The sequence below is a fragment of the Balaenoptera borealis genome (genome assembly GCF_965194805.1).
Source record: "Balaenoptera borealis genome assembly, chromosome: 6".
Lineage (NCBI taxonomy): Eukaryota > Metazoa > Chordata > Mammalia > Artiodactyla > Balaenopteridae > Balaenoptera > Balaenoptera borealis.
Window position 1 is genome coordinate 34,776,513 of NC_138863.1, and position 14,695 is coordinate 34,791,207.

Below are 14,695 nucleotides of genomic sequence, written 5' to 3' on the forward strand. Positions count from 1 at the left end.
TTGGAGATGGGGCCTTTAAGGAGATAATGAAGATTAAATGAGGTCATAAAGTTGGGGCCCTAATCCAAAAGGACTGGTGGCCTTATAAGAAGAGGAAAAGAAACCATACTGATCTCTCTCTCTCTCTCTCTTTCTCTCTCTTCTCCCTGTCTCCCCACACACTTCTCCCACCCCGCATTCACAGAGGAAAGGCCATGTGAGCACACAGAGAGAAGGCAGCCATCTGCGAGCCAGGAAGAAAAGTCTCCTCAGAAACCAACCCTGTCAGAACCTTGATCTTGGACTTAGAGTCCCCAGAACTGTGAGAAATAAATGTCTGTGGTTAAAGTCACCCAGTCTGTGTGATCTTGCTATGGCAGCCTGAGCTGACAAAGACAGTGGGCTTGTCACCCACCAAGACCACAGAGACCCAAAGGCCCGTCCATGCTCCTCCCCCTCCCCTTTCCAATTTCAGAGATGAAATGTGGATGGTGGCAAAGGGGACTGCTCTTCTCTCTTCTTTTCCCTTCTCCACAAGCAGACAGCATCTTGCTTTCTTGCTTGTGTGTGTGTGTGTGTGTGTGTGTGTGTGTGTGTGTGTGTGTGTGTGTTTGGCATCATAATGAGTCATCTTGGTGTCTGAGCATGAAGAAAGGGAGAGGTAATAACTGGAGGCCCCATTTGCCCCTGATGTAGTGCCCTTCAGACAGAGAGCAACTTTAATCCAGACCAGGCTGTTTGCAACTTCTGACAATGTTCTTACCTTATCAATCTTTTCATCCATACAATGGGAACAATAACAATTTCATTACAGGGTTATTTTTAGACATTGTGTACAAAGCAGTTGAAACAAAACAGAGGAACAGTTTCACAACTTTCATTGAATTCTTACCATGTGCTGTGTTAGATTCTGGGGCTGCCTATAAATGTTGGTTCTCTTTTCTTTTATTCCTCTCAGTGTTAAGAACAATTACACAGTGTGTGTTCTTTTGACTGACATCTTTTTATAAATTAGGGTATTAGTGATTAGCATACTATGAGGCACACAGGAAGAGCTTAATAAATAGCTGAATTGAAGTCGAAGTGAATTAAGAAAACGATAGGAAATTTCTAGGAGGTTTTGGAGATGAGTTGTTTTTCCCCCACAAATACTATTTCTTACCTTCTTCCATAGAAATAGCTGGGTACAGAAAAATGAATGAAGCAGGGGAAAAAAGAGAGAGCGAGCACAATAGTTTATGCTATAGTTTATCAGATTAACTTACCTACAGTAAGAAAAGCAAAGTGCCAAAATTATTCTCTAAAAATTCAATGGAGACTTAGTAACAAAATGATAAGTGAATATCCTATAGAAACCAATAAATTTATGAGCCTTGTTGGAAATGGGATCTATTTGCTTCTGGCAAATCCTATTCCCTTCTATCCCAATAAGCTCTGTAAGAGTTGCATTCTATTCATTTCTGAATTAATGCACTTATTATTTATTCATTATATTTTAGGAACTCAAATCTTGAACGGAAAGAAGGAAAGAAAGAGAGAGAGAAAGGGAGGAAGAAAAGAAGGAAGGAGGAGAGAGAGGAAAGAGAGAGAGAGTGGAGGGAGGGAAAGAAAGAGGGATGACAATTACAAGTGCATCTTCAGTAAATAACTTTTTAATAACATCTGTAAACTAACATACGCCTGGAATTTTTCAATAACTCTTGAGTAATAAAGTTGCCTATACATCCTGAGTAGTAACCCTTTCCTGAGATTTTTTTTCCCATGGTAACATTCAGGCAGAACAGTAAGATACAAAATAATATTTATTTGCAATATCATCTACAACAGTTAAAAAGAAATGACCTGATAGTTTAGAAAATGATGTGCTCCATCAGAAACATCCCTGGGGCTTCCCTGGTGGCGCAGTGGTTAAGAATCCACCTGCCAATGCAAGGGACACGGGTTCGAGCCCTGGTCCGGGAAGATCCTACATGCCGCGGAGCAGCTAAGTCCGTGCACCACAACTACTGAGCCTGAGCTCTAGAGCCCGTGAGCCACAACTACTGAGCCCGTGTGGCACGACTACTGAAGCTCGTGAGCCCTAGAGCCTGTGCTCCACAACAAGAGAAGCCACCACAATGAGAAGCCCGCGCACTGCAACGAAGAGTAGTCCCCGCTCACCACAACTAGAGAAAGTCTGCGTACAGCAACAAAGACCCAACGCAGCCAAAAATAAATAAACTAAATAAATAAATTTTTTTTAAGAAAAGAAAGAAACATCCCTGTGAGAGGTGACCCTTTAACTCAGTGGCTCCATACTTGGGGTTCCTGGACTCAAGAGATTTGTAAGGATAATAATATGCGGCTGCAAACTCTTTTCAGGATGGACTTTGCAAAATTCTAATAGAAATGGCACATAGGCCTTGCAAGCAAGTTAGATGTCAACCCGTGGCCCTACTAGTTATCAGATATTGGTTAGAAGCTTAGTTAGCACTTTCACATGCCTTTGATAAATGAAATAGGAAAATGGGTTAAAGAAGTACTTCAATCTGGTTTGGTAAACAAACTTTTTCAAAGCACAGGGGAAATAACTAAAATATCACTATGAAGATTATACCATGACAAATGTTTCTGATAAAATGTCAAGTTAAAGAAAAAAGATAGGGCTTCCCTGGTGGCGCAGTGGTTGAGAATCCGCCTGCCAATGCAGGGGACACGGGTTCGAGCCCTGGTCCGGGAGGATCCCACATGCCGCGGAGCGGCTGAGCCCGTGAGCCACAACTACTGAGCCTGCGCTCTGCAACAAGAGAGGCCGCGATAGTGAGAGGCCCGCGCACCGCGATGAAGAGTGGCCCCCACTTGCCGCAACTAGAGAAAGCCCTCGCACAGAAACGAAGACCCAACACAGCCATAAATAAATAAATATTAAAAAAAAAAAAAAAAAAAAAAAGAAAAAAGATAAAAAGTAGTATTGCAACTGTTACTGTAACCATGTAAAATATGGTTCTATAACTGGAAGACAGTAGGAAAATATGGTCAGTGTAAAGGAATTTTAAGAGTGTTTTCTTTCAAAAATGTCTCTATAGTTGTCATCATATCTTTTCAAGGGAAAAAAATAATAATTTTTGGCTTAGAGAATTGAGAAGTAAAGTGGATGAGGACTCTCATGTGTAAATCTATGTTTACTTTAGTGCCCTCCCAGCCTCCTGTCCGTGCCCCTCTCCCTCTCCCTCCTCCGGGCACCTCTTCCCCTTCTGTAACTCCTGCCAGAGAGCATTTCAGATGGTCCTTGATCAGCAGGTTCTAGCTGGGCTCTATGAGCTACGACACCCTTCACTAAGGCAGTAAGTCGTTGACAAGCATTCGCCACCATGAATCCCTTTGCTGACCATTCCTCCACCGCCATCTAAAATACTGTGAAGTGAACAAACTACACTCATTAAATAATAATTCAGTCCCGTGTTTACTCATCAAAGGCACACACACCGTGCCGCTCTGCAGCCTTTCTTGCCAGTAGGTGTATAACGTATGGACTAGCTGTAGACACCTCAGGGGACTTCAAGCCGGGGAGTGATCACGAGAACATTTGCATTCTCACAAACTGAAAACTCTTCTAAATCCAAAGGAATGAATGTCTATGGTAGGATTTCAGATGGCTGCCAGGGGGCTATCTGGGGTATGGGGACATTTAAAGATCCTCTGTTGGGCGGGGCGCCAGCCCTGGGAGAGAGGGAGCTGGCTTTCCCGTGATGCACAGCCTGGGTTTGAGGTGTCAGCACACTCACATATGGTGGATTTGAGGTGGTTGTGAGGCTGGTATGGCTGAGACCACCAGAACTCCCGTTGCTTCCTATGCAAAAAGAAATACACTGTGAGAAGGAAAAAAAAAAAAAAATTAATCCAGGTTAACCCAGGTGAAATAGATCCAGGACAGAATGTTTCCGAGAATTCTGTTGCTTCCAACCAAGTGAACAAGGAGATTTCACCTCCAAACACACTGTCAAATACATTCTCCAAATGCATGGCCTTTCTTATCATTCTTTCCTGCCTCACAGCAGCTCTTCAGAGTCACACTGACTTAGGGTGAAAATCTGGCCTGCGACCACTAGTGCACACGCCACAGAGCTTCACAGCGTGAGCCATGGCACCTGCCTCTCCGGCATGTTAGCCCGCTCCAGCTGGTCTCAGGATTTTCACCGCATGCTCTGGTTTCCCTCCCAGGCTGTGATGCTCTCTACGGTCCCTTCAGAGCCACATGAATTTCAGTTCCTTCCGTTGTCCTTTATTTGTGCGCTCATCTAGTAAACCTGCCATTTCTGTGTGCTCCTTGCAAGACCCCCACTGGAATCTCCTTGCCACTTTCTGCTCTGAGACCGTGAGGACTAATCTCATGAGGGCTTTATCCCTGTGTGTGTCCTCAGGTCATCCCTTATCCTCTGCACTTTAATCCCTGTAAGGCTCCATCCACCACCTGCCGCTCGCTGAAGCCCTTTCACACACCCTCTGGAACTGGCAGTAAATCTCCAGCAAAATCTCTCAAACCTCCTCCTGCACTTGGAGTGAGCCCTTCACCTTCTTGTTCTAACTAAACCCAGGTCCCCCTGAGGTCACTGTTCCCCTGCCCCTTTTGAGAGGTGGCTCTTTCCTCTCCCACTCCCAGTGGTGTGTGGGCAAACCAGCCCCGGGGGGATGAGGCCCCATGTGCAGCTTTGCAGATTTTTCTAGTGCCAATATTCCCATTGTGGCTGATTTCAAGCTGCCACCCCGACGTCACCGACCATGGGTGTGAGAAGGGTGCACACAGACTCTGTGAGCTGGTTCCAGCACACCACTGCATGAGGCTCTCACTCCGTGGGGCCTGGAGGTGGGGTCTGTGTCCTGCTTCTCCTGGCCATCTCTGGACCATTATCCCTCTTCCCTAGATGCCCTCACTTTGAAAGCCATTTCCCCGACTCTTCTGGAAGCCATTCTCAGATTATTCCTGCTAACTCCCATGCTCTTAACACCGCTCTGTCATAATGCATGATGATTTTATTAGGCACAAAGATGCCCCTTCCAACACCCAGGCCTCTTGGTTCCTTGATCTCCTCTCTTCCAAGACCTTCCAATGACCTCAGCCACTGCATCCCACTGTCATACCCTAGGCCTTTCAGTACCCAAAACTACAATCTCTATATAATTTCCATTTCCAGCATCCGTTTCTTCTACCAGCACCTCCTATCTTCCCAACCCCAATAATCTATCAACCCCATAGGGACCTATAATCCATTGATCTGACTTCCTTTCCACTGACCCTACCCTGTCATCTCCCTCCTTAACAAGCTTAAATGTCATGGTCTTTCATTAAAATCACTCCCTTGTCCCTCTCTTGATTTAGTGTTAAATCTGACTCCCTGTCTAATCTGGCCCTGCCCCCCAGGAAGCTGACCAGAATCACTATAAATTTATGGCCTTTAACCTTAAGTGAGCCCTTAATGCTGATGATACTGTATTTATCTAACCAATTTGCTCTCCAGTTCTCACAGAAACTTTTCAAGCTTTCTCCTCTTTCCTTCCCAATATCTCCTACCCACCCTTACTCTCAGCTTCTGACATTGCTTATTCCCCTGAGAAAATAAGAGCAGGTGGGAGAGCCCTTCCATAAACTCCCACCATATCCCTCACCCTCAGCTGTGCCCACACACTCTGGATTCCCTACTGCTACTATTACTGTGGGTGAACTGTTCATGATCCTGTAAAAGGCCAACGCCTCTATTTATAGGCTCCATCACATCTCCTCCTGCTTCCCCAAGGACAAGAAGAGCAGCAATGTTCCCTTCTTTCTCCTGTATCATAAAAATTTCCCTCTCACTGGATTTTTCCCATTAGTATTATCGACCCTATCTAAAAAAGTTCTCTCATACCACTCCACTTCCCCCTCTAGCTATTTGTCCATTGTTCTGCTCTACTTTATACAAAATGTCTCAAGGAATTTTCCATGCTCTTTGTTGTCAATGTCTTCAAATCCCCTTTTACTAAGATTTTGGTCCCACCTCATCCACTGAAATTGCTTTTATCAAGATCACCAATGACTTCTGTTGTTAAATCCAGTGGTCAATTCTCAGTCCCCTCAGCAGTGGTTGACATAGTTGATCAGGACACTCTATCATCTTGATTTTGGTCTGCCTCATCAGCCATTCCTTCTCAGTGTCCTTTGCTAGTTCCTTTTCTTCTTCGTGATCTCTTAACATTGGCTGAGTCTTGGACCTCTTATTCTATTTTCTTTCTATCCTTAATCCCTTCCTTGGACCTCAATAGCACCAAGGTGATGGTGGTAAGTTGAGACTCAGTAACTGGGCTTTCAACTCAGCCTTGAAAGATTATAGAGGGAGTCAGAACTACCTTTAAAAGTTTAATTTAGCTTCCCAAGTACTTTTCTCTCTTTTCTAATTGATACGATTATTCTGTTCCCTCTGGTGTTTAAGATGTTTAGAGCATATTGACAAGTTGACATTTGGATTTATAGACCAGTGTGTGTTCATCTACCTGCTTGTCTCTCTTTCTCTCATCTTAACTGCAATAACAGAAGCCTGAGAAAATGTTTTGTTTCCTGATGGCTCGGTCTTGAGTCCAGGAGTGATGACTTTTCTTACCTCTTCAGAAGGTGGTTAGAAGGGATTAGGCCAGCACAGGTACCAAGGTCTGAGATTTTCCGGGCTTGCCACCAAAGGGCATCATTCTGGTCCACAATCTGGAGGATGTCCCCCTTCTGGAAAGGCAAGCCGGCGTCCATGCAGGGGATGGCGGGATCCTCCTGGGGCCAGTACTCAGTCATGGCACGAACATAGACCTGACAGTAGGTGCATAAGGACACCTCAGAAGAATCCTTATCCCCGGGTTGTTAAGACTTAAAACCATCTCTCCCACTCTTCCACCTACTGGTGCTATCTTTCCTCTCCATCCTCACCAAAAAGAACTTCCTTCTTGAACTGAGTCTAAGAGCCATGAAAAAAAAAAAAAAAAGTGAGTTTGGGAATAGAATCTTTTAGCTCCGAGAAGTTTTTGCTCAAATGCTCACCATGCTTGATGTTACTTCTTAACTTCTTGGTACCCCATCTCCTGTTATTGTATTCATTTACTGATTTGCCTCTCATGTCATCAGTATCAAAAAATATGCAATACAGTATTGAACAAATCTTCAACACATTATAGAGGATAGTAATAAGATACAAAGTACATCATGGTTGTTATTGTTATTGGAGGATTTACTGTGTGTAGGTATGAAGGCTCAGTAAATTCTTACCATCTTTTGGCTATTAACAGGAGGGTCAGAAACTGGAACCACCTTGAATATGATTGTGCCACGAGACATGGCCTAGAAAAGGTCAGAGGAAAGAATGACAAATTGCAGAGTTCACTGGGTTACTGGGGTTTGGCAGACAGAAGTTACAATTCAACGTGTGCAGGTCAAATGGTGACATCTCCCACAGGGGCTTTTACAAGGGCTCAACAGCTAAATATCACCACCCAGAAATGGACATTAGGAAGAAATTTAGCTTCACTTCTGTCCTGCTGTGGACTTCCAGGATCACTGGTCTGTTAAAACCCACACTGAGGCCTGGCTTCTCGCAGGGACCTTCCATCTCGCTGCTGCCAGGACACCACACTCAGCAAGGTCTTCTTCCCACAGGCACTAAGGAAGGAGAGGAGCTCTTGGTCTGACTTTCCCTCCTCATATCTTAGTCAGTAATTATTTCCTGAATACTGATTTCTGCATCGGGCAGCCTAGTCTTATGGGGAAGAAGATAAAGTGCCCCCAAGTCTTCTGGGGGGAACTGACACCTCCAAACTAACAGTGGAGGAAACAGAGAGCCTCTTAGTTGGATGGGGGAGGTAAGAATCCCCCTGTCACACACTGTGATGGGCACTGGAGATCCTAGAGATCAGCAAGAAAGATCTCGGTCTCACTTGGGAATTTCACAACCCCACTGTCCTGGCAACTCCACAGCTGGAGCCGAAAGGGCTAAGGTGGAGGCATGTGTGTCTGTGACAGTCCTTTAAGCTCCTTGTGCAGTGTCTTTTATACCACACAGAATCTTGCGTAGTGGTTTGCAAAATATTTCGGTGCTTGGTATACTCCTTATAATACCACTCCTCCTCTCAGTCCCTAAGGCACGTCTATGAAAATCTAGAGTTCCCCGAAGAACCCAGTTTGAGAACCACTAGTCTATGTAATATATAATAATTGACCTCAGGCCCCACCCTGGGGGTGAACATGGGGGCAGGTGGGCGGGGAAAGTTGCTACGGCTACTGACAGCTGGACGGTGACTCGGGCAATGGTTTGAAGGATGGGAATGGGAACCGGAAAGAGTTACCAAAAGCGCATATAATCAGGTCACACCGCCATTCCAACCACAAGGACAGTGGCAGGGCCAGCAAGGATGTCCCCCTCCCCATATGCTGCCCTCTGGCGACTTCTTTTCTACCCCAAAGCTGCCTCAAGGAAACTGCATACAAATATAAGGGGAGCAAGGGGCGGTTTGCTCAGGTTCAGACACTCCTCCACAGTCTCGCTCCGCCCACCCCGGGCTCCGTTTCCAATGGAGCAACCCAGGTGACGAGGGACCTGGGCTGGGCGGTCTGGCAGTCTTCCTGAGGCTGAAAGAGCAGCTTGTGAAGGGAAGTATCCAGAAGGGGCCAGATCACCTGAGGAGGCGGATGGGGGAAGGCGGACGAGCTGCATAGAAACAGACAGGTTCTGGGGCCTAGAGAGAAGAAGCTGCCTAGAGGGACCCGAATCCCCCTCCGGTTACAGCGCACACGCCATGGGCTGGACGCAACGCGGCACTGAGTCATGGAGAAGGCGAGGAGGAGATTGTTACCAGGATATGGATCACTTGCTCAGGGTCCAGTCCTTCAACCGAAACTCCATTCACTTCCACCAGTTTGTCTCCAGCATATAACAGCCCTAGGCAAACAGGAACACAAAACAAAGAGGGGTACAAAAAAACTCTCAAAAATGGCGGTAGCCATCCCAAAGCTCCTTAACAAACTCGCTAGCCCAAGCAGGGTCTGACATCTTAAATTTCATTGTGAAATAATAATAATAAAGCAAACTGGCTATTCCAACTTACACCACCACCAAAGTGCATGAGAATGGCATTTTTCTACTTTTCCACCAACAGTGGGTATTAACTGGTGGTGCTATTTTTATTTTCACTAATCTGATGTTGTAAAATGGAACTGGAACTCTGGTAAGAAGATAACACGAAAAATAAAGCTGTCGGGGTCATGAGAAAATGTCAAATGAAAAGGAAATGGGGGGTATTCTTCAAAAGAGAAAATGTGGAGAAACTTGAGGGTTAAGATTGAGGCTTGAGAAATATGAGGTAAGACAGTGCAGATAAGACGCAGGAAGACATCGGAACAGAAACCAAGATGATGAAAATTTTAAGAAAGGTATTGTCAACAACATCAAATGTGCTGCAGAAGTAAAAATAAAACTGAGGCTGACAGAAGGGCCAGTGGACTTAGCAACTAGGAAGTCCCTGGGTAATTTCTCTAAGAACGTTGGGGTATGAACCCTGCACCAGGTTTCCAGGGTCATGGGCAGTGAGGACACAGACAGCAGGTACAGAACAGCTCGTTTCAGAAGCACAGTGATGAAAAGAAGGAAATTTGGTTCTCTAGTAGAAAAGGCAAGCAACAGGTGTTTGAAGACGGGGAAGAGCGATGCCTTTTTGAACACAGAAGGACCAAGTGAGAGTGAAAGTTGGGAATATAGAATGAGGCAGACCTGGACTTGAATCCTGACTCACACTGTGAAACCTCGAGCAAGTTAGGTGGTTAATCTCTTTGAGCCTCAGTTTCCTCATCTATACGATAGCATGATAATACTTACCTTGTTAGGTTTACATGGGAATGTAAAGTAAGGGAACATTAATTTAGTGCCTAGAATGGAGGGACTCAGTGAGGAAGGGCAATGGGACTTCTCTGGAATATTCCTTTCTTCCTTCTTAGTAACCAAGCAGTAGAACTTATTAAAGCTCAACCTCAGTTAGGAAAGAGGGGCTTCCCTGGGAAGATTAAACAATCATTCCCTGTTTTCCTGGTCATGCTTGCACCCTGCTGCTCCAGCTTACCACTCCTCTCTGCCAGCCCACCATGGATGACTCTGGCCACCAGGATGTCCCCTGTCATCTCGTGGCGCTTGATGGTAGCTCCCTGGGGAGAGAGTACAGTAGAACCCCTTTTTACCTAACATGATCACTTTCCTGGGGGCTTCCCTCAATGTCGCTCTGGTCTTTCAGACAAGGGTATTCATACCAACTAGGGCCATACATACTGTGCCATGAAAAAGGAAAGGTCATTCAACCTTGGTCTACCAAAGTCTATATCCAACCACATAGACATCAAAGAATATTCAGATCCTTCCAAAGGTAAAGAAAACTCCCACAATTACAACCTAATCAGAGGGATTATGCTTAGAAAATCAAATTAATGCCTTACTTAGCTTCCCCTTTATAGAGGAAAAAAACTTAGGCAAATACATTAGAACAGAGTAAAATATATGTACATGTCACAGAGCCAAATAATATAATAAAATAATTTCTTATCTCTCACAGCTCTTAGAAAACAAAAACACTAAGCAGAAATCTTCCCTGCTGAAAACATTACAACCTGTAATGTGTTTGAAATCACAGGCAAAATTCATTAAGATACAGTTTAGCCATTATTATCATGGATTCCCTCACATTTTCTGATTGTCACACACTACATCTGTGACTACAGACAAGAATATTGCCCAAGTAATTACTAGAGATAACTTAGTTCATAATTAACCCTGGTGTAATCCTAAATGAATAGGTAAAATGATTTCCTTACCAGGGGCTGCTGGTTTTTCACCAGGCAAACAATCCTCATTGCTTCCTCGCTCTCAGGGATGTTGTCTGGCAGGGGAGGGAGAAGCGGTTCAAAGTCTTTCTGAGCCACGGTGTCATGGGCGCTGAGCAAGGCCTGGGAACAGAGAAGGAAAAGGGGAACAAACATCACACATAGGACACACCCACCTAGAAGACACTGACTCAATACTATGTGAGATACAACAACAACCAACACATACGGGCCAGGTATAGTTCTAAGTGTTTTATGTGGATTAACTCAATCTTCACGATAACCCTGAGGCAGGTATATATTTTTAAAAATTTTTTAAATTTATTTTTATACAACTTGTAAAGGTTACTTTCCATTTACTGTTATTACAAAATTGTGGCTATTCCCCATGTTGTACAATACACCCTTGTAGTCTATCTTTCACCCAATAGTTTATACCTACCACTCCTCCACTCCCATATTGCCCGCCCCGCTCCACTGGTAACTACTAATTTGTTCTCTATATCTGTGAGTTTGCTCCTTTTTTGTTATATTCATTAGATTGTTGTATTTTTTAGATTCCACATGTAAGTGACATCATACAGTATTTGTCTTTCTCTGTTTGACTTATTTCACTAAGCATAATGCCCTCCAAATCCATCCATGTTGCTGCAAATGGCAAAATTTCATTCTTTTTTATGGCTGAGTAGTATTCCATTGTGTATATATACCACATCTTCTTTATCCATTCATCTGTTCATGGACACTTAGATTGCTTCCATACCTTGGCAATTGTAAATAATGCTGCTATGAACATTGGGGTGCATGTATCTTTTCAGATTTGTGTTTTTGGTGTTTTTTGACATATACCCAGGAATGGAATTGCTAAGTCATATGGTAGTTCTATTTTTAGTTTTTTGAGAAAACTCCACACTGTTTTCCACAGTGGCTGCATCAACTTATTGATACAAGTGTTCCCTTTTCTCCACATCCTTGAGAGGCAAGTATATTTATTTTCCCCATTTTACAGATAAGGAAACAAGGCAGAGAGAGGGTAAGCAACACATAATATATTCTTTCATTTCTGATAAAATGTATTCTGTCACATTCTCATTTCCTGGAAACCCATGTAATCCATGGTGCTCCTATAAACTTGAACTACAAAACAACTATTGTAATAGTTTCCCCAATTAAGGTAGAATGAGGAGCAGTAATCAAAACACCTTGCTGGTTTAATTATCAATGACCCTTAAGGGCCCATGTGAAACAGAATGAGAAAAAGTCGTCCTCTACTTTTAGGGTATGATCAAAGAGTTCCTTCTCATGGCCCAGTATGTTAAATTTTCATTTCACGAGTTGGGGAAGTAGTCATTCTACAGCCCTGCCAGAGACTGGTGGACAGAACTTCGTTGGATCTCAGAGAAAATTCTCTAGGTTTATTTTGTGAAATAAAACTTTTTGACTGATAAATTCCATTGCTCCAAATGCAGACATCCTCTTAAATTCTAATTTGTTGATAAATTGATCTCAAAATCTGTAAGTACTATGAGATAGGTTTCTATTCTGCAATCAAATGTTCTTCATATACCCCCTCATGAGCTAATCATTATTATACTGTATTTTCCAAACACCTTCACACACTTTATTTGAAACTTAAAATAACTTAAGATGTATGCTACCTCGATTGCCCCCCCAGAATTTTAGAGGAACAATGGCTTTCCCGGGGAGAAAAAGACACCATGGGAAGTTATGGATGCCTCCTTATAAATAAGGCAGGCTTGTCTCCATGACCAATGAGATTAAGCCAGTCACGTCCAAGTCCCACATCTTTAGGTACAGTCTGTTGGCCACCCACATACGGTAATAGAACATCTATTCAGAGAGCACATTTATTTCTCCTTCTCAACTTTGTCTATGTGCCCGATGGTTATATCTTGTTCATTTTAGCAAGCACTTGCCTTTAAGTGTGGAGCCTGGAGGATTTGTCTCAGCTCTTGGATCTCAGGGGACTTGGGGGTTTCACGTAATATCTTCACTACCTGGTTGGTGGAAAAACATACATTGTGAATTTTTAAACAATCTTTATCACCTAGTTAACATCACCCAGGTTGGATAACAGGTATACTGACATGATATTGACCTAAGAAAAGCTGTTACTGAAGCCTTCTTTTTCATCTTTAAAGTCAGGGCTTAGAGTCTTTCCTTTTCATTAAACTTCATTACACCTGGTAGAATCCAAGATTTGGGGTAGATCTAAACCACAGTGCCCCAGTCCTGGCACATTGCAGGCTTGGAGGAAGAACAAACATAGTTTTGTAATGTCATATGTGCCAAGGCAATATCCCTCTAGTGGCTCTAAGATAGCTGTTTGCTAACGTGAATGCTTTACAGGCAGGTTAAGGTATCTGAGTTCTCCAGGTATAGGCTCAATTACCTGGAGAACCCAGGTAGCTTAATCCCATGGGATGTTCCATTCTTCAGTTGCAAAATGAAATAGTAATTTGTATTTTAGGGCTTATTATTTGATTAGCAATTTTTTTTTTAAATTATTTATTTATTTATTTGGCTGTGTTGGGTCTTCGTTTCTGTGCAAGGGCCTCCTCTAGTTGCGGCAAGCGGGAGCCACTCTTCATCACGGTGCGCGGGCCTCTCACTATCGCGGCCTCTCTTGTTGCGGAGCACAGGCTCCAGACACGCAGGCTCAGCAGTTGTGGCTCACGGGCCCAGTTGCTCCGTGGCATGTGGGATCTTCCCAGACCAGGGCTCGAACCCGTGTCCCCTGCATCGGCAGGCAGATTCTCAACCACTGCGCCACCAGGGAAGCCCTTGATTAGCAATTTTAACGTTTGTTGTAACAAAAAAGTGCTAGACAGAATAAAGTCTGACCTCTTTGCTTTGGTTTAGGCACAGACCTGCGTCTGACAGGACATAAGCCCTTTCAAGACTTTAACCAGCTCCACGGATCTTCAGCAGTCAAGCACCATCACATATTGTCAAATGAAAACAAGCAGTTTAGCAAGCTGCACCCCCACTCACTGGGGTTACAACTGAATAAAATATCACGTGTGTGTTTCCCTATGGACAGCTGAGAACCATTCAAGTTGTTGATTACTGGAGCTGAGGTGAGAAGTTTTTTTTTTTAATTTCCTTTAATATGGACAATAAATAAAAACAAAACAGATTATATTTATGCATCCATTCAGCAAATATGCATTGAACATCTACTGTGTGCTAGGCAGTGTTTTGAGTGATGCAAATAGAGCACTGAATAGGCAGACAAAAATCCCCAGTCTCATGGAGTTTACATTCTAGTGAGGAGCCACAGACAATAAATAAAATATGTAAGTAAAAGAGTTTTATTTGATGATGTAAAGAGTTAAGAAGAAAAATGAAATAGGGAAGGTGGGTAGGGAATGCTATGAGAGGATTGCAGTTTTAGATGGGGTGACCAGGGAAAGCCTCCGTGAGGTGACAATTGAGTGGGGACTGGAGGGAGATGAGAAAGCAAATCGTGTGGCTATACGGGCAAGGGCATTACTGACATAAGGAATAGCAAGTGCAAAGGGCCTGCGGCAGGAGCGTGTCTGGTTCAAACAACCACCAGGGGTTCAACTGGCTGGAGCAGAGTGAATAAGGGAGAGAGTGGTGAGTATGACATCAAAGAGGTAACAGAGGCCACCTTATGTTTGACTATGCAAGAATTCTGATGTTTACTCGGAGATGAGAAGTTGTTGTAGGAAGAGTTTGAGCAGGGAAGTGACATGATTTGACTCATCTTTAATCAGAATCTCTTTGGCTGCCATGATGGGAATAGACCACAGGGGAGCAAGAGTAGAAGTGGGCGACCAGGTAGGAGGCTACATCGCAATTATCCATGTGAGAGAC

At 43.8% G+C, this 14,695-nt stretch overlaps 1 protein-coding gene across 1 annotated transcript in view; it reads right to left on the minus strand.

Annotated features, from left to right (window-relative positions):
- MPP4 (MAGUK p55 scaffold protein 4) overlaps positions 1 to 14,695 on the minus strand; it is a 43,780-nt gene that overhangs the window by 18,912 nt on the left and 10,173 nt on the right. Inside the window, exons 4-11 of the mRNA XM_082397481.1 lie at positions 12,769 to 12,849; positions 10,823 to 10,954; positions 10,081 to 10,162; positions 8,821 to 8,906; positions 7,241 to 7,312; positions 6,591 to 6,787; positions 3,744 to 3,808; positions 1,142 to 1,159 (exon numbers count right to left, since the gene is read on the minus strand). Coding sequence (XP_082253607.1) covers positions 1,142 to 1,159; positions 3,744 to 3,808; positions 6,591 to 6,787; positions 7,241 to 7,312; positions 8,821 to 8,906; positions 10,081 to 10,162; positions 10,823 to 10,954; positions 12,769 to 12,849 — 733 coding nt within the window. The remainder of the gene's footprint in view (positions 1 to 1,141; positions 1,160 to 3,743; positions 3,809 to 6,590; positions 6,788 to 7,240; positions 7,313 to 8,820; positions 8,907 to 10,080; positions 10,163 to 10,822; positions 10,955 to 12,768; positions 12,850 to 14,695) is intronic.